Genomic DNA, 22,376 nt, shown 5'->3' with positions numbered 1-22,376 from the left:
ATTTGACTATTTTCTACATTGTAGAATAATAGTGAAGACCTCAACTATGAAATAACACACATGGAATCATATAGTAATGAAAAAAGTGTTAAACAAATCCAAATGAGAGATTTGAGATTATTCAAAGTAGCCACCCTTTGCCTTGATGAAAGCTTTGCACACTCTTGGCATTCTCTCAAACAGCTTCATGAGGTAGTCATCTGGAATGCATTTCAATTAACAGGTGTGCCCAGTTAAAAGTACATTTGTGGAATTTCTTTCCTTCTTAATGTGTTTGAGCCAATAAGTTGTGTTGTGACAAGGACGGGGTGGTATACAGAAGATAGCCCTATTTGGGAAAAGACCAAGACCATATTATGGCAAGAAAAGCTCAAATAAGCAAAGAGAAACGACAGCCCATCATTACTTTAAGACATGAATGTCAGTCAATCCAGAAAATGTCAAGTACTTTTAAAGTTTCTTCAAGTGCAGTCGCAAAAACCATCAAGCAATATGATGAAACTGGCTCTCATGAGGACTGTCACAGAAAAGGAAGACCCAGAGTAACTTCCCGCAGCAGAGGATATCATTAGAGTTAACTGCACCTCAGAATACAGCCCAAATATATACTTCACAGAGTTCAAGTAACAGACATATCTCAACATCAACTGTTCAGAGGAGACCGTGTGAATCAGGCCTTCATGGTAGAATTACTGCAAATAAACCACTACTATGGTGTGGGGGTGACACTGTCAGTGATTTACTTAGAATTCAAGGCACACTTAACCAGTATGGTTACCACAGCAATCCTTAGCGATACGCCATCCCATCTGGTTTGCGTTTAGTGGGACTATCATTTGTTTTCAACTGGACAATGACCAAAAACCCACCTCCAGTCTGTGTAAGGGCTATATAATCAAGAAGGATAGTGATGGAGTGCTGCATCAGATGACCTGGCCTCCACAGTCACCCAACCTCAACTCAATTGAGATGATGGTTTGGGATGAGTTGGACCACAGAGTGAAGGAAAAGCAGCCAACAAGTACTCAGCATATATATGTCCTTCAAGACTGTTAGAAAAGCATTCCTCATGAAGCTGGTTGGGAGAATGCCAAGAGTGTGCAAAGCTGTCATCAAGGCAAAGGGCAGCTACTTAAACAAATCCAAATATATTTTAGATTTTTCTAACACTTTTTTGGTTGGTACATGATTCCATATGTGTTCTTTTATCGTTTTTTTATTTTAAAAAATCTACAATGTAGAACGTAGGTGTGACGGGTACTGTACATATGCATAAATTAACACATATTTCTATGAACTTGATCTAAATCTGTTGTTTGGGTAGATTTGGAAGATTGGACGATTCTTCTGGGCACTTATAACATGACGTGCTTTGATCGCAGAAGTGTGTGGTTGCCTAGCAACTTGGAACGCCGTGGGAAGACAGACAGACAGACAGAGCGAGCGGGCGATCTAATAGTCTCTGTTTAGCAGTTTTGTTTTGTTTTTGTGCACGGATTGTATTCATTGAAGGACATGTCATCTGCCAATCCAACCGATAAGCGGCCTGATATGTTAGCTAACGTCGGTAATGTTACAGGTTGTGTTTGCTTTGGTACTTGGTCAATGTGAAATAGCTAGTTTAGCTACTGACTATATCATGCTGATTTGCTATCCTGCTTCTGTGACCAGATCAACAGGTTGATGTTAGACTTTACTATTTTGATCAGATAGTATGTCAGCTGGATGAAGTATGTCATAGCTGCCAGTGAGATAAATTTTTTAGCTACAAATGAACAGTAATCTAAACTATTGTAACGACAATGATTGTTTCTTGCCGTTAGCTTGCACAATGCCTGAAATGGATTCAACAACTGATGATTGATATTGACATTCGTAGCCAATAATATCAATGATGATATTGACGTTTGTTGCCAATATCAAGAGATAATTCTTATAGACAAACATTGGTGTCAGACTGCCTTGCTAACTTGTCACCAGTGCTTGCCTGATATCAGACATACCAAGAAGACAGAGGCAAAAATGGCTTCAGAGGCAGTGAAGGTAGTGGTCAGGTGTCGGCCGATGAATGATAGGGAGCAAATCCTGAATTGTAAGATGGTAGTATCAGTAGAGACGAGTAGGTGTCAGTGTTTGATCAAGAAGCCAGGGGCGAAGGAGGAGCCACCAAAACAATTCACCTTTGATGGAACCTACTTCATTGGCCAAACTACTGAGCAGATGTACAACGAGATCGCCTACCCTTTGGTTGAGGTAGGCCTACAATAAATCCTACTACATTTCCACAACTTGATTTTGGTGGATTTCAAGCAGAAGCACCAGCTCTTGGGTTATTGGACACCTCCAGTAGAGATGTGAAACGAAATACATGTCACAGTTAGGAAACCAAGTGTGCCACTGCCACCTAAGCTACAGTATATCCCCTTGCTAATGACCTTGGAGCTCATCATTTAGAGAAGAGGCTGCTATCAATCTACTGCTGAAATTAATTGTAAGCATATCGGCATATATTGCTTAAAAAGGTCTACAAGCATGTAAATTTGTCTTTGCACTGAATGTAATGAAAATGTGATGGTTGATGCAAACAGACTGTTCTTTCTACTGACAGGGGGTGACTGAAGGGTACAATGGAACAATTTTTGCATATGGCCAGACTGGAAGTGGCAAGTCCTTCACCATGCAGGGGGTATCTGAGCCAGCAGCCCAGAGAGGGGTCATCCCAAGGGCCTTTGAGCACATCTTTGAGAGCATTCAGGTACAGTCTTCACCTTCAATATTGTAATGCCACCAAGGATAAGTTGGTGGGGATCATTATTTTAGAATTGCTGTGGTTGGAAAAGCTGACCTCAGACAAGGCCTTTGTATGACTGGCAGGGCCTATTTGAGTGGCCAGGTTGTATTACTGTAGGTCACATGAATGTGCTTCATTATCAAGTGTTTCCTCTCAAGAATAGGTTCTTATTCATTAGTTGTCTTCTGTGTAAGATAGTGTGCAGAAAATACAAAGTTCCTGGTGAGGGCTTCCTACTTAGAGATCTACAATGAAGAAATCCGAGACCTTTTGGGAAATGACACCAAACAGAAAATGGAGGTAAGAAAGCATAGTACCAGAATATTAGAGGGGTATTCATTTTTTAAGTAGTGCACATTTATGTTTCTGACATAGAGGTTGTTTCTTGCCAAGGAACCGCTTCATTGTGCGGTGGGCATTTGTATTTCCGGCACAATGGTTGTTACCTTGGCGACTTAAGAATAGGACAGGGAAGTGTGTGCCTGTTTGTGAGTTTGTTCATGTGTCCTCATATGATGATAGGTTTGTTGTTTGTGTGCATGTGCTTGTTGGCGGATGTCAGCTGAAGGAGCACCCAGAGCATGGTGTATATGTGCGAGACCTCTCCTTGCACACAGTGCACAGCGTGGGGGAGTGTGAGCGCATTATGGTGCAGGGCTGGGGGAATCGATCTGTGGGCTACACCCTGATGAACAAGGACTCCTCCCGCTCCCACTCAATCTTTACCATTCACATGGAGATCTGCAACACAGGTGAGATCACCCCTCTGTCTGTGCATCAACACACACAAACTCCGTCATTCACAACCTACCTCTACAGATGTGTCACTAATACACACATATTCAGTGAGTTAAACAGAAACTAGTGAGGAGGCTGGAATGTTGAGTCATATTTCTGTCTCTTTGCAATCCATGGAACTAAAACAGACCTATCAGCTGCATAAATAACCTCAAAAACCATATACAGAGCCTTCAGAAAGTATTCACACCCCTTGACTTTTCCCACATTTTGTTGTTACAGCCTGAATTTAAAATGGATCAAATTTAGATTTTTGGTCACTGGCCTACACACAATACCCCATAATGCCATAGTGGGGAAAAAATGTACACACATTTTTACAAATGAATAACAAATGAAAAGATGAAATGTCTTGAGTCAATAAGTATTCAACCCCTTTGTTATGGCAATCCTCAATAAGTTCAGCAGTAAACATTTTCAAAACAAGTAACAATAAGTTGCATGGACTCACTCTGTGTGCAATAATAGTGTTTAACATAATTTTTTTAATGAGTACCTAATCTCTGTACCCCACACATACAATTATCTGTAAGGTTCCTCAGTCAAGCAGTGAATTTCAAACACAGATTCAACCACAAAGACCAGGGAGGTTTTCCAATGCCTCACAAAGAAGGGCACCTATTGGTAGATGGGTAAATGAAGCTGACATTGAATGTCCCTTTGAGCATTGTGTAGTTATTATTTACACTTTAGATGGTGTATCAATACACCCAGTCACTACAAAGATACAGGGTGTCTTTCTTAACTCAGGTGCCGGAGAGGAAGAAAACGTCTCAGGGATATCACCATGTTGCTAATGGTGACTTTAAAACCATTACAGAGTTTAATGGCTGTGATAGGAAAAAACTGTGGATGTCTCAACGACATTGTAGTTACTCCACAATACTAACCTATGCGTTCTATGGAAAAGAATGAACGATGTGGAAGGTGTGTTCCATGACGCGCAAGCGGAGAGGAACTGAGCTTCCAAGGCGTTGCATTATTTTCCAGGGAACACATAGAGCCCCGAGTTGATTATCCCTTTTATACCATTAACACATTTGCCACTAGAAATGTGTTCATTTGCCTGTAGAAATGTGTTCAAAGTCCATTGAAGTAGCTAGCAAGTTTACTAGATAGCTAAAGTACTAGTTGCTGTGGTAACCAAACAAAGAGACTTGTTAGTTTAGCTAAACAAACCATTCAATTCTACTGTGGGAAATAATGCACGCCCTAGAATGCCTTTCAAGCTAATCAGAAAGGAGTATTCAACGATTTCATGGTATAACAAGTGTTATGTTTGGGGCAATTCCAATACAACACATTACTGAGTACCACTCTCCATATTTTCAAGCATAGTGGTGGCTGCATCATGTTATGAGTTAAGGGGGGTCCGACCCAGTACTAGATTAGTGTACCTAATAAACTGTTCAGTAAGTGGAACATTGGCTCTTTCCATGAGACTGAACAGGTGAAACCTATGATCTCTTAAATCACTTGTTAAATCCACTTCAATCAGTGTAGATGAAGGGGAGGAGACCAGTTAAAGAAGGATGTGTATATATGTGTGTATATGTGCCATTCAGAGGGTGAATGGGCAAGACAAAAGATTTAAGCGCCTTTGAACAGGTATGGTAGCAGCTGCCGGGCACACCGGTTTCATTGTGTCAAGAACTGCAAAGCTAGTAGGTTTTTCATGCTCAACATTTTCCCATGTGTGTCAAGAATGGTCCACCACCCAAAGGACCGCCAGCCAACTTGACACAACTGTGGAAAGCATCAGCATCAACATGGGGCAGCATCCATGTCGAAATCTTTCGACACCTTGTGGAGTCCATGCCCTGACGAATTGAGGTTGTTCTGAGTGCAAAAGGGGATGCAACTCAAAATTAGGAAGGTGTTCCTAATGTTTTGTACACTCAGTGTACATAACATAATATTCTGCATATTGGTTGTGATCGAGGAGTAGCTGGCGAACTACCAATGGAGACCAGTTGCTGCAAGGTGCCTTGTTCAATTACTCTCAGAGGACATGTATTTTACTCTGACCTAGTCTCAAAGGCTTCCCCCTGAATGTGACATGATATTCCCTCCCTCTCTCATTGATTATTAACTATCACATTTCTTAATTTATTAATTTAGCTACAGTACCAATCAAAAGTTTGGACACACCTACTCATTCAAGGGTTTTTCTTTATTTTTTACTATTTTCTACATTGTAGAATAATAGTGATGACATCAAAACTATAAAATAAGACCGATGGAATCATGTACTAACCAAAAAAGTGTTAAACATAACCAAATATATTTTATGTTTTAGATTTTTCAAAGTAGCCACCCTTTGCTGATAAAAGCTTTGCACTTTTGGCATTCCCTCAACCAGCTTCACCTGGAACGCTTTTCCAACAGTCTTGAAGGAGTTCCCACATATTGCTGAGCACATATTGGCTGCTTTTCCTTCACTCTGCGGTCCAACTCATCCCAAACCATCTAATTTGGGTTGAGATCGGTCGTTTGTGGAGACCAGGTCATCTGATGGAGCACTCCATCACTCTCCTTCTTGGTCAAATAGCCCTTACACAGCCTGGAGGTGTGTTGGATCATTTTCCTGTTGAAAAACAAAGGATAGTCCTACAAAGCGCAAACCAGATGGGGTGGCGTATCGCTGCAGAATGCAGTGGTAGCCATGCTGGTTAAGTGTGCCTTGAATTCTAAATACATAACAGACAGTGTCACCAGCAAAGCACCATCACACCTCCTCCTCCATGCTTCATGGTAGGAACCACACACGCGGAGGTCATCCGCTCACCTTCTCTGCATCTCACAAAGACATGGCGGTTGGAACCAAAAATCTCTTATTTAGACTCATCAGACCAAAGGACAGATCTCCACCGGTCTAATGTCCATTGCTTGTGTTTCTTGGCCCAAGCAGGTCTCTTCTTATTATTGCTGTCCTTTATTAGTGGTTTCTTTCCAGAAATTTGACCATGAAGGCCTGATTCACGCAGTCTCCTCTGAACAGTTGATGTTGAGATGTGTCTGTTACTTGAATGCTGTGAAGCATTTATTTGGGCTGCAGTCTGAAGTGCAGTTAACTCAAACTTATCCTATGCGACAGAGGTAACTCTGGGTCTTCCTTTCCTGTGGCGGTCCTCATGGGAGCCAGTTTCATCATCGCGCCTGATGGTTTTTGCAACTGAACTTGAAAAAACATTAAAAGTTCTTGACATTTTCCAGATTGACTTTTGATTTGATTAACACTTTTTTGATTACTACAGGATTCCAAATGTGTTATTTCATAGTTTTGATGTCTTCACTATTATTCTACAATGTAGAAAATAGTAAAAATAAAGAAAAACCCTGGAATGAGTAGGTGTGTCCAAACTTTTGACTGGTACTGTATATTTACATACAGTTGAAGTCGGAAGTTTACATACACCTTAGCCAAATACATTTCAACTCAGTTTTTCACCATTCCTGACATTTAATCCTAGTAAAAAGTCCCTGGCTTTTAGGTCAGTTAGGATCACCACTTTATTTTAAGAATGTGAAATGAAATAATATTAGAGAGAATTATTTATTTCAGCTTTATTTCTGTCATCACATTCCCAGTGGGTCAGAAGTTTACATAAACTCAATTAGAATTTGGTAGCATTGCCTTTAAATTGTTTAACTTGGGTCAAATGTTTCAGGTAGCCTTCCACAAGCTTCCCACAATAAGTTGGGTGAATTTTGGCCCATTCCTCCTGACAGAGCTGTAACTGAGTCAGGTTTGTAGGCCTTCTTGCTCGCACAAGCTTTTTCAGTTCTCCCCACACATTTTCTACAGGATTGAGGTCAGGGCTTTGTGATGGCCACTCCAATACCTTGACTTTGTTGTCCTTAAGCCATTTTGCCACAACTTTGGAAGTATGCCTGTCGTCATTGTCCATTTGGAAGACACATTTGCGACCAAGCTTTACCTTCCTGACTGATGTCTTGAGATGTTGCTTCAATATATCCACATCATTTTCCCTGCCTCATGATGCCATCTATTTTGTGAAGTGCACCAATCCCTCCTGCAGCAAAGCACACCCGCAACATGATGCTGCCACCCCCGTGCTTCACGGTTTGGATGGTGTTCTTCGGCTTGCAAGCCTCCCCCTTTTTCCTCCAAACATAAAGATGGTCATTATGACCAAACAGTTCTATTTTTGTTTCATCGGACCAGAGGACATTTCTCCAAAAAGTATGATTTTTGTCCCCATGTGCAGTTGCAAACTGTAGTCTGGCTTTTTTATGGCGGTTTTGGAGCAGTGGCTTCTTCCTTGCTGAGCGGCCTTTCAGGTTATGTTGATATAGGACTCGTTTTTCTGTGGATATAGATACTTTTGTACCTGTTTCCTCCAGCGTCTTCAGAAGGTTGTTTGCTGTTATTCTGGGATTGATTTGCACTTTTCACACCAAAGTACGTTCATCTCTAGGAGACAACACGTCTCCTTCCTTAGTGGTATGATGGCTGCGTGGTCCCATGGTGTTTATACTTGCATACTATTGTTTGTACAGATGAACATGGTACCTTCAGGCGTTTGGAAATTGCTCCCAAGGATGAACCAGACTTGTGGAGGTCTACAATTATTTTTCTGAGGTCTTGGCTGATTTCTTTTGATTTTCCCATGATGTCAAGCAAAGAGGCACAGATTTGAAGGTAGGCCTTGAAATGCATCCACAGGTACACCTCCAAATGACTCAAATTATGGCAATTAGCCTATCAGAAGCTTCTAAAGCCATGACATAATTTTCTGGAATTTTCCAAGCAGTTTAAAGGCACATTCAACTTAGTGTATGTAAACTTCTGACCCACTGGAATTGTGATACAGTGAATTATAAGTGAAATAATCTGTCTGTAAACAATTGTTGGAAAAATTACTTGTCCTAACCTAACCGACTTGCCATAACTATTGTTTGTTCACAAGAAATTTGTGGAGTGGTTGAAAACAAATTTCCATAATAAGTGTTTGTAAACTTCCGACTTCCACCTTATGGGCTGCAATTCAGCTGTTAGCTGCCAATGTTGTACACCATGATTGACAAGCTAAACCTTATATACAGTGCATTTGGAAAGTATTCAGTCCCCTTGACTTTTTCAACATTTTGTTATGTTAAAGACTTATTCTAAAATTGATGAAATAGTTTTTTCCCCTCATCAATCGACATACAATAAATACCCTGTAGTGACAAAGCAAAAACATGTTTTTAGACATTTTTGCAAACTTGTAAAAAATACAAAACTGAAATTTCACATTTACATAAGTATTCAGACCCTTTACTCAGTGCTTTGTTGAAGCCCCTTTGGCAGCGATTTTACTGAGGAGTGGCTTCCGTTTGGTCACTCTCCATAAAGGCCTGATTGGTGAACTGCTGCAGAGATGGTTGTCCCTCTGGAGCACTGTCAGAGTGACCATCGGGTTCTTGGTCACCTCCCTGACTCAGGCCCTTCTCCCCCGATTGCTCAGTTTGGCTGGGCAGCCAGCTCAAGGAAGAGTCTCGGTGGTTCCAAACTTCTTCCATTTAAGAATGATGGAGGCCACTGTGTTCTTGGGGACCTTCAGTGCTCCAGTACCCTTCCCCAGGTCTGTGCCTTGACACACTCCTGTCTCGGGGGTCTTTGGACAATTCCTTCATCCTCATGACATAGTTTTTGCTTTGACATGCACTGTCAACTGTGGGAGCTTATATAGACAGGTTTGTGCCATTCCAAATCATGTCCAATCAATGGAATTTACCACAGGTGGACGGACGCCAATCAAGTTGTGGAAACATCTCAAGGGTGATCAATGGAAACAGGATGCACCTGAGCTCAATTTTGAGCCTCATAGCAAAGGATCGGAATACTTATGTAAATAAGGTATTTCAGTTTTTTATTTTATAGCATTTGCAAAATTGTTTTCGCTTTGTCATTATGGGGCATTGTGTGTAGATTGATGAGGAAAAAAGTTAATTTAATCACATTTAGAATAAGGCTGTAATGTAACAAAATGTGGAAAAGGAGAAGGGGTCTGAATACTTTCTGAATGCACTGCATACACACTTCATCTAGATCTCAGGGTCCAAAAGAAGGGAGAGGAACTAGTACGGCAGATTATGACAGCTAACTCAACCATAATGCGTGTTCTTGTCTGTGTTAGCACTTGGCTTTGAGGCCAAACATTCACTGTCTGTGTCCTGTGGTCTCAGATTCAGCTGGCGAGGACCACCTGCGTGCTGGAAAACTGAACCTGGTGGACCTGGCAGGCAGTGAGAGGCAGTCTAAGACTGGTGCCACCGGGGAGCGGCTCCGTGAGGCCACCAAGATCAATCTGTCCCTGTCGGCTCTGGGCAACGTCATCTCTGCCCTGGTGGATGGCCGCTCCAAACACATCCCCTACCGAGACTCCAAGCTGACCCGGCTGCTGCAAGACTCCCTGGGAGGGAACACTCGCACCCTGATGGTGGCCTGCCTCTCGCCTGCAGACAACAACTATGAGGAGAGCCTGAGCACCCTGCGCTACGCCAACAGGGCCAAGAACATCCAGAACAGGCCCCGCATCAATGAGGACCCCAAGGATGCCCTGCTCCGAGAGTATCAGGAGGAAATCAAGCAACTACGCGCCCTCATCTCTGGCCAGCTGGGCAGTGGCAACCTGTCATGTGAGAACCATGTTTTTCTCCACACTTTGTCTTACCATTGAGAGTAAGAGTTTTCACATAGACGATCAAACTGCTAGGTTATTATGTCTAGTCTAAAATTTGATTATTCTCAATTGTACCATTTTCATCAGCGCTTCTGGCTGGTCAGTTGTCTGCGGGGCCTTCTGCTGGTCCATCAAGGCCACAGTCTAGCAGTACTGAGGGGGAGAAGGAGAAGATTAAAGAGGTGGGTAGGGTAATCTTTCACTGGGTTAGTTGACTGAGAGGCTGTTGAGTGGGAGGGGTAGATGAACTGACCTATTTTGTGACCTCCAGGAATACGAGGAGAAGCTGGCCAGGCTTCAGGCTGAGTATAACGCTGAGCAGGAGTCCAAGGCCAAGCTACAGGAGGACATAGCTGTTCTGCGCTCTTCATATGAGACCAAACTGTCCAGTCTAGAGAAGTCTAGGGCCAGCAGAGGGCACTATATTACCACGGCTGGTACCGTTATAACATCCCTGTCTACATTAGAATAACCAACCAATTCATTATCACACAGTTAGACAACCATAGCCAAGGATTTTAATAAGATATTTTATTAAGATAAATACCTTTAGCACTCAAGTGTATAGATGTTGCTCTAGTACTTTACATGATACTATGCCTTGTTTTCTCATTGCCTAGAGTCAGAGATCTCCATTCTTATGAAACAAGCTCTTGAGGAGGAATCATGCTGTGTCACTGCTGCCCCACATGAGCATGCGGATTTGGAACCAGCCCTGGCCAAGGTACACATGCCTCAAGTTCCCAGTACTTGTGGATAACAGGTTATGCATGCATTTTGTAGAAGTACACATCAGAATGGAGCGGTCCCTTTAATGACGTGTGTAACTTCTCTTCTTGTAGGTGAGCCAGACACAGACATCTCGCCAGGTGACCAGTGTCCAGACAGAGTCTGAGGGGGAGGAGAATGCGGACTCCCCTCCCATTGGCACCCCAGGCCCTCTGGACCAGAAGCATGTCCTCGAGAGGTGAGTGACCACACACCCACAATATACCCTTTGTATAACATCATGTCCAGTGGTGTGATAGTGTGACATGGTGCCCTGTCTTGTCTCCAGGCTGCAGCAGTTGGAGCAGGAAGTGGTGGGAGGGGAGCAGGCTCGGAACAAGGAGTTACAGCAGAGACACCGACAGAGGAAGACCCTGGCAGACCAGAGGAAGAAGCAGCTGATTGAGGCCCTGGCAGAGAACCGTGAGGAGAGTGACAATGTGATGCTCAATGTCTACGACTCCATCCAGGAGGAGGTCCATGCTAAGAGTCGGCTCCTAGAGAACACCCAGGGCAAGGTGGGACATCTTCATGGCAAATAAATGCCAGATTAATGATTTATCTACTAGCACGCATGTTCCTGTACTAGATTTCTTACGCACATTTTTATTATTGATTCTGATTGCTGATTCTGTTAAGAATACATTATGAACTGTGATATAGATATAAGGCTTAAGAGTAAACCTAAGCCTGTATGGTCTAGTTTTAAGTGGTGTTCTCCTGATGTGATTTCACAGCTGAAGGCGGCCAAGCTGGAGATCCGGGACCTGCAGGCAGAGTTTGAACTAGAGAGAAATGACTACCTGGCCACCGTCCGCAGGCTGGAGAGGGAGGGCCATTTGCTGCAGGCACTGCTGGAGCGCATGGCCCCTCTGGTCCGCCGTGACTGCAACTACAGCAACCTGGACCGCCTGCGGAAGGAGGCCACCTGGGATGAAGACGGTGCCACCTGGAGGCTACCTGAGGTGGTGGTGCAGAAAATGGCCCTGCCATCAGGTGAGTGTAGGACGGGGAGAAATTATGTTGTGAGGATTTCTTTGAAGATAGGATTAATGTTCACATTTTTAGTAGATGGACTTTTTGTGTAGATTTATATGTTGAGATTGCGTGGATCCTCTGTCCCGTTTCTCTTTCAGCAGTAGCTCCTTCAGCTCAGAGGCTCTCTGTACGCAGGAGCTCAGTGGCTGACACAGGAGAGTCCTTTCAGGTGGGTACTCATCTTTTTAAAAACGTTCCATATGGGATATGATAATTAAAACATAAAATGTCTATGGTCCCTCATTGTTGCCTATCTTTTGTGCAGGATGACGAGGACCGATATAAGGAGATGTTGAACCGCAGCGACAGCGAGAACTTCGCCAGCAACTACTTCAAGCCTAAGAGAGCCAACCAGCTGCTGGGCGGTGAGCCACTGAAGGGACTGGGTAAGACCAGGCGCTACAGGCCCTTCCCCTGACCCCACAGCCCAGGCTACAGGAGGGAGAGCAGATCTGCTCACTAAAAATGTACTGTATTTACACAAATAAACTATGTTAGCCTCGCCCAGCCCAGTGTATTTTCACTGCTCTTACTGTAAATGTTATACATGGATAGGGGTTTTTTCTTACGGAAAACTGCAGAGGTCACTCTTATCGGAGTTCAACTGTCACTGGAGTTACAACTCAAATCAAATGTATTTATAAAGCCATTTTTTACATCAGCAGATGTCATAAAGTGCTTATACAGAAACCCAGTCTAAAACCCCAAACAGCAGGCAATGCAGATGTAGAAGCACAACTGTGACTGAGGTGTAGTTAATGTTAACATAAAAACAGGCAAACTATGAATTGGTATTTAATAAGGTGTGCAGGTCGAAGGGGGAGGTGCCTGAAATTATAAGAAAATAATACAATTCAGAAACTTTTGGAATGAACATTCAAATAAAATGTGACAATTATAGCACCACATATAATACCAACGTACTGCTTGCTAGTATACAATTGTTATATAAGGGTCCAAGTCAGTTACTGGAAACATTTAAAAAATCTAGCCTGCTATCCACTTAACTTCAACAGATCCTTTGCTCTATATTTGCTGTTGTCCCACTGATGACCTCTTCCCCTGCAGCAGTTCACTCAGCACCCCAGGGGAACGGGACGCCTCACCTGACCTCCAGCGGCTCCAACATCGGCCCCTCACTCAGCACTGAATCCCTCCTCCCTCGCCCCTTCCGCCTCGAGTCACTGGGGATCACCCCATCCAATGGCAAGGTGAAGAGGAAGAAAAGCAAAACGCACATCCCCTATGAGGGGAACTGAGAGAGCTGGGCTAGAGGGGAACTCTTCTGCAACCTCTCAATTTTTACCTGCCACCCTTTTTGACTCCTAGAGACCTCACTATTTGTTGACTTGTTTTGGTAGAGTATTTCGTTAATTCACTGTGATTGACCCTGTGGTGTTGGTGAACTATTGAACTTTTGCTAACCAGCAATATAATGTCACATTTACATGGACACTTGGTCTGGCAATGTGATGTTACTGGTGTGTTTGTTTTTTAGTACCTTTTTAAATGTTAGCTAACATTATGCTACTACCTAATGCCACACACCATAGTGCTTGCACTGACTCTTAATGCTGTGATATGGGTTATCCAACCCTGAATGTATTATTTATCACTGTTGTGGTTTTTGGATGAACTGTTAATACAATATATTTTCTGTAGATCTTGTTCATTTCATATCTAGTTCTCAATCACTTCACAGAATGCGACTGTTTGTAAAATATTTAGCTGTGAGCATCAGTAATAGGAAGGTCATCTTCACCATCAGGGAAGAAATTAGATCCGAGAGCCAAACATGTTAGACCAGTTTCAATGTGACATCAGATGGATGACTCAACGAGTGCTCTGCGGCCAGGGTGGTGTTGTCATATTAGCAGAGTGTTAACAGGCCACAGATGACCGTGTAGGTTAGCCTCCGGTTTCCTGGCCTCTGAAAAGATGTGTCAAAGACAAACCTCCCTGTTGTCTGCAAACAAGACAAGTGTGGAGCGACCTTGTGATCTCCAGGGAGCTGAGTGACACAGCCAACTTGAATTGGTTTTTACAAGCAATCTGAGCCAGGCTTCCTCGGCAAAAAAATGTATTTAGCATTCCAGAAAATGACAAATTCCAGTACCTCTGACAATTCTGAATATGACATTTAAGGTAATGTCCCTAACCACGTACATTACCATCACAATGGAAAATCATTCAGGGTTGTGTGTCCCTTTCATCTGAATATCGATGAATCAAACCATCTCTTCTTTCTCCGTATCGTGTTTCCCACTTAGATGAAAAAAATCTAGCCATTGCCTATTGTTCAATACGACTTGACCGACCGCGGTTCTTTCAGTTGCGAGATGTGACACCATCGTATGAAAGTACTCGGCTCAGACATGGATACGGCTCCACTATAATAATAATACCTCACTGAGAGAGAACTGCAGTGGTACCACTGATGATATGACAATTACCAGAGAGCATTCCAACAAGATATAAGATACTACCTTTCTCTTATACCGTTAAATGAAAATAAAGAGTTCTTTGGACATCAAGAATGACCAGCACAGAAAAGAAAGCACTGGTCAGTCTGTTCAGTAGGACAAGTTCATAGAGGTGCAGTCCAAGATAATCTGATAACACACAGATATCTGAGTAGGCTTTCTCATTGCGAAAGTGGCATGTGTAAAATGAGTAGTCTGTAAGAGAGGAGGGTGCATCGAGGGGGAGATAGGTAAGGCAGGTGGAAAGGTGTTTTGGGTGAATAAATGTTTCTTTGGGACTCTGTTTATAGTCAATTTAAAAATAAAAAAAACTTTACAGTAAATGGGGACAGTACGTGAAAAACAGCACATCTTGATGTCCACTTTATTAACAATATCTTATTTAATGTGAAGAAATTATATTTACCTATTAGAAATAATTTGAATATCAAAATCACAAAAATGCTACCCTTACTATAAAATGTGCTAATTGTGATGGTTGCCATTTTTGAAGAACCAGGCAGAAAAAAATCAAGTCACACCCTCACAAGTGAGATCATTGAAAAGCCCAGAATGTCCTCTCAAAGGTACAATGGGCCCTAACACAATTGCATGTATGGCCTTTAGAGATATGGACCAAAAACAAATATGCATTAGAGAAGACAAAATATATATGGTCAAATAGATGTTCTCATCTCAAGCATACCATGAACGCAGTCTGTTACACAGCAATTATACCAAAAATATGATGAATAGGAAAGGGGGATACCCAGTCAGTTGTACAACTGAATGCATTCAACTGAAATGTGTCTTCCGCATTTAACCCAACCTCTCTGAATAAGCAGCCTGTTGCATTCATTCCTCTGATCTACTGTATAAGTGTGCAGTGACTGATTCTGTAACAGCAAAATCCTTTAAAAACAATTTGCAAATATCATGTTAATAAACAACTGACATGAAAACTAAACTGCAGTAAGAGGTTTTACAGACAGAAAAGGAAGAAAGAAGGTATTTTCCTGATAAACCAGCACGTTCAGTGCTAAAATATATTTACAGAAATCCATTCGATTCCCTCTTTATGCTGCTTCTCTGCCTACGGTGCTGGAAGTCTGTTCCATTTGATACCCCTTTTATATATCCATTTAACCACTGGGAAGAGATATGGCTACCTTCTCTCCAGGCCTAGTCTTTCAGCAGCCCCAGCTTCCTAAGAGCCTCTCGTCTGTCTTCTCCCATGCTGGGCACCATCACCACACTGAAGCCCGGGCAGTGCGGGGTCTTGTGGGTGGACACTGGCTGGGCAGCGAGGGTTGTTTTCTCCTGCTCTGGGGCTTTGGTGGGAGCAGGTGGGGTGCAACGTCCACCCTGGGGAGGGTTCCGGTGGTCGGCCACATAGGTCCCAAGCCCCACCCCAGAACGCTCTAGGGTGACAGCTTTGACCCCACTGGGTTTGGTCAGGTGTGAGGGTGGTATGGGGCGCTGCTCCTCACTCCTAGAGCGATGTAGGAAGCTGCTGCTTTGTACCGGCCTGCTGCTTGGTTCTCTGGGTCCTTGGGAGGTGGATGAGGGCTGACTTCTTGTTGAGTTACCGTGGGGTTGAGCTTTAACTCCCACACTGGCTGAAGTTGGGTCACAGGTGGAGTGAAATTTAGAGGAGCACAGTGGCGTAACAGACTTAGGTTGGGACTCATTACTGTCTCTCAGGAGCCCCAGCTTCTGCAGGGCCTCCTTTCTCACTTTTTGGGAGTCCGACAAATGCCTGTCAGTGGGTGATGAGCTCAAGGAAGGGGCACTGGAGTCTGTGATGGGGTTGGCTGTAACCTTTTGGGTATTCAGGGTAATGTGGGAGGGTATTTTGGGGGGTTTTGGGAACACTACTGGAGGACTGTCATTCTGCTTGCTGGGCTCTTGGGGGAGTGTGACCTGGGCTGGGGTGACTGAGGGGTCTCTGGGTGTGCTCCCATGGTGTAGGTCAATGGGAACGGCTGATGAAGAGGGCTGCCTGTTCCAGTCTCTGGTCTCAGCTGTGGCACTTTGAAGGGTTCTCTTTGTGGATGCACTCTTCCTCAGCTGCACTAGGGCCTCATAGGACAGAGGGCCCCTGGGTGAAGGGGGTGGTCTCTGACAAGGGTAGTCTTTGGGCTTTGATGGAGGGGGTATCACCACAACATTGACCTCAGGGGGTACACAAGGGTGATGGCTCTGAGATGGCGTGTTGTCCAAGGCAATGACCTGGGGATTTGGGTGAGAGTTCTCATTATTTGGGGGTATTCCTGGCCTGGGCTTGGACAGGATGCAGGAGGTGCTATTGGCCAGGATGAACGGAGTAGGAACCAGGTAACCGTACTCATCACTGGGATATTTTGATACATCTAAAAGACAAACAAAATGATCATTAGATGCTTTTTTCCCCTGCTGAAATGGATGAATGTACTACAGTAGCGGTGCGTGGGTAAAAATCACTATGGAAGCCAGGAAAAAAAGCCATATCACAACCTGTGTGTTGTGATAATTGTGTTGTTTGCTCTATAACCTGTTAGTTAATTTTCCTAGCGACCGTGATACACTACATGACCAAAAGTATGTGGACACCGGCTCGTTGAACATCTCATTCCAAAATCATGATTACTAATATGGAGTTGGTCCCCATTTGCTGCTATAACAGCCTCCACTCTTCTGGGAAAGCTTTCCACTAGATGTTGGAACATTGCTGCAGGGACTTGCTTCCATTCAGCCACAAGAGCATTAGTGAGGTTGGGCACTGATGTTTGGCGATTAGGCCTGGGTCGCAGTCGGTGTTCCAATTCAGCCCAAAGGTGTTCGATGGGGTTGAGGTCAGGGCTCTGTGCAGGCCAGTCAAGTTCTTCCACACCGATCTCGACAAACCATTCCTGCATGGACCTCGCTTTGTGCACAGGGGCATTGTCATGCTGAAACAGGAAAGGGCCTTCCCCAAACTGTTGCCACAAAGTTGGAAGCACAGAATCATCTAGAATGTCATTGTATGCTGTAACGTTAAGATTTCTCTTCACTGCCACTAAGGGGCCTAACCCGAATCAGGAAAAGCATCCCCAGACCATTATTCCTCCTCCACCAAACTTGACAGTTGCCACTATGCTTTGGGGCAGGCAGCGCTCTCCTGGCATCCGCCAAAGCCTTACACCACTCCAGCCGACGCTTGGCATAGCACATGGTGATCTTAGGCTTGTGTGCGGCTGCTCGACCATGGAAACCCATTTCATGCTGACCAACAGTTATTGTGCTGACATTACTTCCAGGGGCAGTTTGTTACTCGGTAGTTAGTCTTGCAAACGAGGACAGAACATTTTTACCCGCTATGGGCGTCAGCACTCGGTGGTCCCGTTCTTTGAGCTTGTGTGGCCTACCACTTCGTGGCTGAGCCGTTGTTGCTCCTAGACATTTCCACTTCACAATAAAAGTACTTACAGTTGACTGGGGCAGCTCTAGTAGGGCAGAAATTTGACAAACTGACTTGTTGGAAAGGTGGCATCCTATGATGGTGCCACGTTGAAAGTCAACCTATGAAGGTTGCATGGCTGTGTGCTCAACGTTATACACCTGTCAGCAATGGGTGTGGCTGAAATAGCCGAATCTACTAATATGAAGTGGTGTCCACATACTTTTGTATATATAGTGTACATTCAGCCTCTTCCGAATTGAAGGGAAATTATGAAAACACAGAGAGATGAAAGATAAATAATTGTATATCTTTTTCTTGGTCAATTTTTTAGGAAAGACTGGCTTCCTTTGGCATCCATGAATGCACACCACTAAAATACGCTATGTTGATATTCAAGAGGATGTAATTCCCTCCTGGGCAGGTCACTCACTGTTGAGCTTGTTTTGGCCCATGGAGGCAGAGAGGTGGGCCATCTTGGTGGCCACGTTGCCGGTGGTGGGCAGGCAGTCAGGCTCATCATTGGACAGTCCATTGTCCTCCTCAGTCTCTAGGGACTCTATGGTCTCCTCCAAGAACATGAGACATGCCCTCTCCTCAGCAGACAGGTGCTTGAGGCTATTGTCACTCTGTAAGACACACCAGACCAACTTAAAAGACAAACAAATCGTTGCCATGAGTTCATCTGACTCTGAGTGAGTAGAAAAAGGGGCTTCATTGCCAAAATGTCAAACTGTCCCCCACAAATCCCTGAAGCTATTGTCAATTCAGTTCATTCTGAGATGCAGTCATTTGTCACAAAATCTATTTCTTGTTGGGACAGCTTGCTTTCCTATGCAGGTTCAGGAATACAACTTGAGAAATGTGAGGATGACCAAATGTACTTACAAATCCAGAGTTCATACTGAAAACACTGTCACAGCTGCCCGCACTGTCCATGCCAGTGATCGTCCCTATGGTGACGCCACCGGGCCATGTGTCACTCTTTGGAATTGTAAAGATGAAGGTTTCTCAAGTCCAAGGTAATAAAAGAAGTTGGTAGTGGAGAACCGTTCTTTCCCTGTCAAAAAGAAATACAAACAACTTGATGTATGAATAAAACCACTAACTAAACTTGGAACTTTGAATATATCACTCGTTACTATTTCTAATTACTATATCTAATTGTCCACAAATAAAATTTAGCTAATCAAATATAATTTGATTACACACACACACACACACACACACACACACACACACACACACACACACACACACACACACACACACACACACACACACACACACACACACACCTGATGAATGGGTAGCAGAGCTAGTGGAGAATAACAGGGTATCGTAGCTAAGTAATGTTCTGTGCGATATCTTAGCTAACTACTCTCCTGGCCACACGTGACTCAGATTACAGCACGCTACTCTAATCTCCTTCAGCAGGATCAATTTCAGTGAGAATGATAGACAATACAAATGATATCTCTCCTTAACGCTGCATCCTACTTAACCATATACCTGTTGGTATAGATAGAGTAGCCTCTCCTGTATGTCTTTGAAAAATTTAGAATAATGTAGGTAACGATGTTGTTGAACATCCCTCTTCACACCTTTTTCCATATTGTGTGAATGAATGCACAACTAACAAACAAATGTGACATAAAAACCTCAAATATTATATTGAAGTAGCTCTTGTGGTGTTTTGACTGAGACCATAATAAAGTAATACCTGATTTATAAGAAATGCCTCTACTCTGGTTTCAACACCTGAGTGGGGCTACTAAGTAGGTCAGTATACACAATAGCAGTCCTGTTCTGTTCACTGCTGAGGCTTTGTCACGTTACAGTGCTCCATCCTGACCAGGCCATTTCCCTGTGGAAGTTAAGTCCCCTATCCACAAGCATTTATGTAAAGTATACATCCAACCTGCAATCTTCAGCTCTTGAGCTCTGAATTTGAATGTGAAGTTCGTGATAACGTTTGTTGTCTTTCAACCTGGCACAATCTAGACTGATCTCATGCAAATAGCAGAGCAGTAGCAGGTCATTCAGACAATGGATAGTACACAACACCATCTATTCTGGTTCGAAAGACAAGTGTTCTAAAGGGGAATAACAATACAGTCGATACTGGATAGAAAAGTAATAAAATGCCTTATCAGTGGTTATCAGTCTCCTACTGTATAGCATGTTCCAATGTATGATTCACTAGATGTGAGATATGCACAATATCGAGAGATTAGGATTTAAGATTCTACCTGCATATTTGTCACCTATATGATACTGTAAATACCCCAATTCATGTTAAATTCAAAGAAATAGAATATAAAAATTGCTGACACCATTCAAACCAATGAGGATACAGAACCTTTTACATTTACGTCATTTAGCAGAAACTCTCATCCAGAGCAACATACAGGAGCAATTAGGGTTAAGCGCCTTGATCAAGGCCACAGACTTTTTTCACCTAGTCAGCTAGGGGATTTGAACCAGCAACCTTGCGTTTACTGACCCAACACTTTTAACCACTCAGTTACTTTACTGTTAAAAATATTTTTGTCACATACACCGGATAGGTGTACTGAAATGTGTTGTTTTACAGGGTCAGCCATAGTAGTATGGCACCCCTGGAGCAAATTATTGTTAAGTGCCTTGCTCAATGACACATCGATTGATTTTTCATCTTGTCAACTCGGGTATTTGAACCAGAAACCATTCGGTTACTGGCTCTAAACTGCTAGGCTACCGGCCGCCACTTTTAAGTCAATTATCTTATCTCAGAATCTGCTTTTTGCAGATAGAACCTTCCAGTCCCAAGCGCTTAATATATTAAATTAATAACCTCCATTGTGTCTTGTACTATGTATTTCACAGATGTTTAACTAAGAGAGACAAAATACTTGAACCCTCATACCCCTAGCATGCCAATGTGTGTGATCCGCCTGCTCTATGGCTGAAAGCAAAGTCTTGGAAAATATTGTTTGAGGGTTCACAAGAAGGGAAAATAAATCTATGCAGGTTATCACCACACAGTATATTCAGTTGCTGTACTGCGTGTACAAAGCTTTAATAACTATTGTGCAGGTGGGGTAAAAACCTGCTGACATTTCCTCAGAATGACAGACCACAGATCATCTAGTTAATCATTACTTCAGCTCACCACTTCTGACATAGAAGTATGACTTTGATGGTGAGTCACCTGACACACAATGAAAAACAAATGTGTCATTCCCAATCCATTTAGGACAAACTGCACTGTAAACATTGTTGCAGGAATTGTTCAGACATACACATACGCTGGGGGCATTAAAGTAACATGGGCAATAACACTTCATTGTCATAAGGCAGGTCAAAGTATTTTTCTGATCTTGCCACTCCCATAAGGACTATTTCAGTTATGTTTTAACAAAGGCAATTGTAATTAGGATATAGCTCACATGAGTAAATAATGGTATTGTGTCTTATTAACAGTAGCCATACAATCTTGGCAAAATACAGTAGCCATGCAAATAGTTTACAGCAAAATATGAAGGCTATACATTTGTTTTAATTTCAAGAATCATTCAGTTTAATATCAAATAAAATATACAAGTAATCTATTCACTATTGTTTTATAATTTCGCTTACCTGTAATTTTACAGGCTTGTGCTAGTAACACCACATTCCGTTAATCGCGCAGGCCTAGTCCATCTGACCTGTTGCCTGTTCGGTCCGCGCTTCTGTTCAGAACCTCGCTACTACAGGTGAAAATATACCATGTGCCACACATTATTAACCAATCAGAGCACAGTACACCTAGCCGTTAAGGCTTCGTTCAAGCTGCACATCTATGGCTGCGTTTAGACAGGCAACCCAATTCTGATATTGGTCTTTTAGACCAATTAGTGTAAAAATAAATAAATAATAATAATAATTGTTGCTGCCTGTCTAAATGCAGCCAGTTTAGTTGTAGGTCTACCAAAGATGGTGGATAAATGAAGATAGTTCACTGAGGCCGTTTACCGTTGAAAAAAAATAGTCAGTTCTGGTCTACTTAACTGGTGTGTCTTCCATAGATTCATCGAGGCTGGTCTTGTTAGTTCAATTGCCAAATTCGAGAGGATCTAAACCGTATGTAATTATTGGTATTGTAAAGGACTGACTGATCTACGAATAATAACAAGTAGTTATTATGAGGATTCTGTGTTATGCACTATAGCCCGTTACCATATATGTGATTGAATATTATCTGCTGTTGGCTTGTGTGGATGTATGTATGTGTTATGCAACATATCTGAATTTAGTTTTGTGAGACACCTGCTTGATGTAAGTAACCAAATTCTATTAATTTATATTGTTAAAGGATCATGAGGAATACATAGTGGTAAAGGCAATTTTGAACTGATTGTTTGCTCTTATGGTATAACAACGAATGC

The 22,376-nt window shown here is 42.9% G+C and overlaps 2 protein-coding genes across 4 annotated transcripts; one reads left to right on the top strand and one right to left on the bottom strand.

Annotated features, from left to right (window-relative positions):
* The first annotated feature begins 1,220 nt into the window (after window positions 1-1,220).
* Window positions 1,221-13,748, top strand: kif17 (kinesin family member 17). 3 transcript variants are annotated; one of them, XM_020482173.2, is made up of 14 exons: window positions 1,221-2,253; window positions 2,609-2,755; window positions 2,990-3,091; window positions 3,354-3,543; window positions 9,785-10,237; window positions 10,369-10,463; window positions 10,553-10,718; window positions 10,902-11,005; window positions 11,124-11,248; window positions 11,339-11,567; window positions 11,787-12,045; window positions 12,189-12,256; window positions 12,353-12,473; window positions 13,156-13,748. In XM_020482173.2, exons 1-14 carry the CDS (start codon window positions 2,023-2,025, stop codon window positions 13,344-13,346), a joined length of 2,481 nt encoding a protein of 826 aa, XP_020337762.1. In that variant the 5' UTR covers window positions 1,221-2,022; the 3' UTR covers window positions 13,347-13,748. The 3 variants fall into 3 exon arrangements, with proteins under 3 accessions (XP_020337762.1, XP_020337761.1, XP_020337764.1); XM_020482172.2 differs by having other exon boundaries at window positions 1,222-2,253; window positions 12,186-12,256; XM_020482175.2 differs by having other exon boundaries at window positions 2,138-2,491; window positions 12,186-12,256.
* Window positions 13,749-14,911: 1,163 nt separating this feature from the next.
* Window positions 14,912-21,684, bottom strand: LOC109891039 (specifically androgen-regulated gene protein). The gene is made up of 4 exons (XM_020483312.2): window positions 21,589-21,684; window positions 18,856-19,027; window positions 18,401-18,596; window positions 14,912-16,921 (listed from the first exon to the last, which is right to left on the bottom strand). The coding sequence occupies exons 2-4, from the start codon at window positions 18,904-18,906 to the stop codon at window positions 15,732-15,734; spliced, it is 1,437 nt and encodes a 478-aa protein (XP_020338901.1). The 5' UTR covers window positions 18,907-19,027; window positions 21,589-21,684; the 3' UTR covers window positions 14,912-15,731.
* Window positions 21,685-22,376: the final 692 nt, after the last annotated feature.

Source organism: Oncorhynchus kisutch, linkage group LG5 (genome assembly GCF_002021735.2).
Source record: "Oncorhynchus kisutch isolate 150728-3 linkage group LG5, Okis_V2, whole genome shotgun sequence".
Lineage (NCBI taxonomy): Eukaryota > Metazoa > Chordata > Actinopteri > Salmoniformes > Salmonidae > Oncorhynchus > Oncorhynchus kisutch.
This window is presented reverse-complemented; position numbering and strand designations above follow the sequence as displayed.

What these genes read in the sequence shown, in the direction of transcription:
- kif17 (XM_020482172.2), top strand. Translation starts at nt 2,023, where the DNA reads ATGGCTTCAGAGGCAGTGAAGGTAGTGGTCAGGTGTCGGCCGATGAAT. An exon ending in TCGCCTACCCTTTGGTTGAG is followed by an intron (nt 2,254 to 2,608) that starts GTAGGCCTACAA and finishes TTCTACTGACAG; the next exon opens with GGGGTGACTGAAGGGTACAA. An exon ending in GAAAATGGCCCTGCCATCAG is followed by an intron (nt 12,046 to 12,185) that starts GTGAGTGTAGGA and finishes TTTCTCTTTCAG; the next exon opens with CAGTAGCTCCTTCAGCTCAG.
- LOC109891039 (XM_020483312.2), bottom strand. Translation starts at nt 18,906, where the DNA reads ATGGACAGTGCGGGCAGCTGTGACAGTGTTTTCAGTATGAACTCTGGA. An exon ending in TCAGTATGAACTCTGGATTT is followed by an intron (nt 18,597 to 18,855) that starts GTAAGTACATTT and finishes TGTGTCTTACAG; the next exon opens with AGTGACAATAGCCTCAAGCA. An exon ending in GGGCCAAAACAAGCTCAACA is followed by an intron (nt 16,922 to 18,400) that starts GTGAGTGACCTG and finishes TTTGTCTTTTAG; the next exon opens with ATGTATCAAAATATCCCAGT.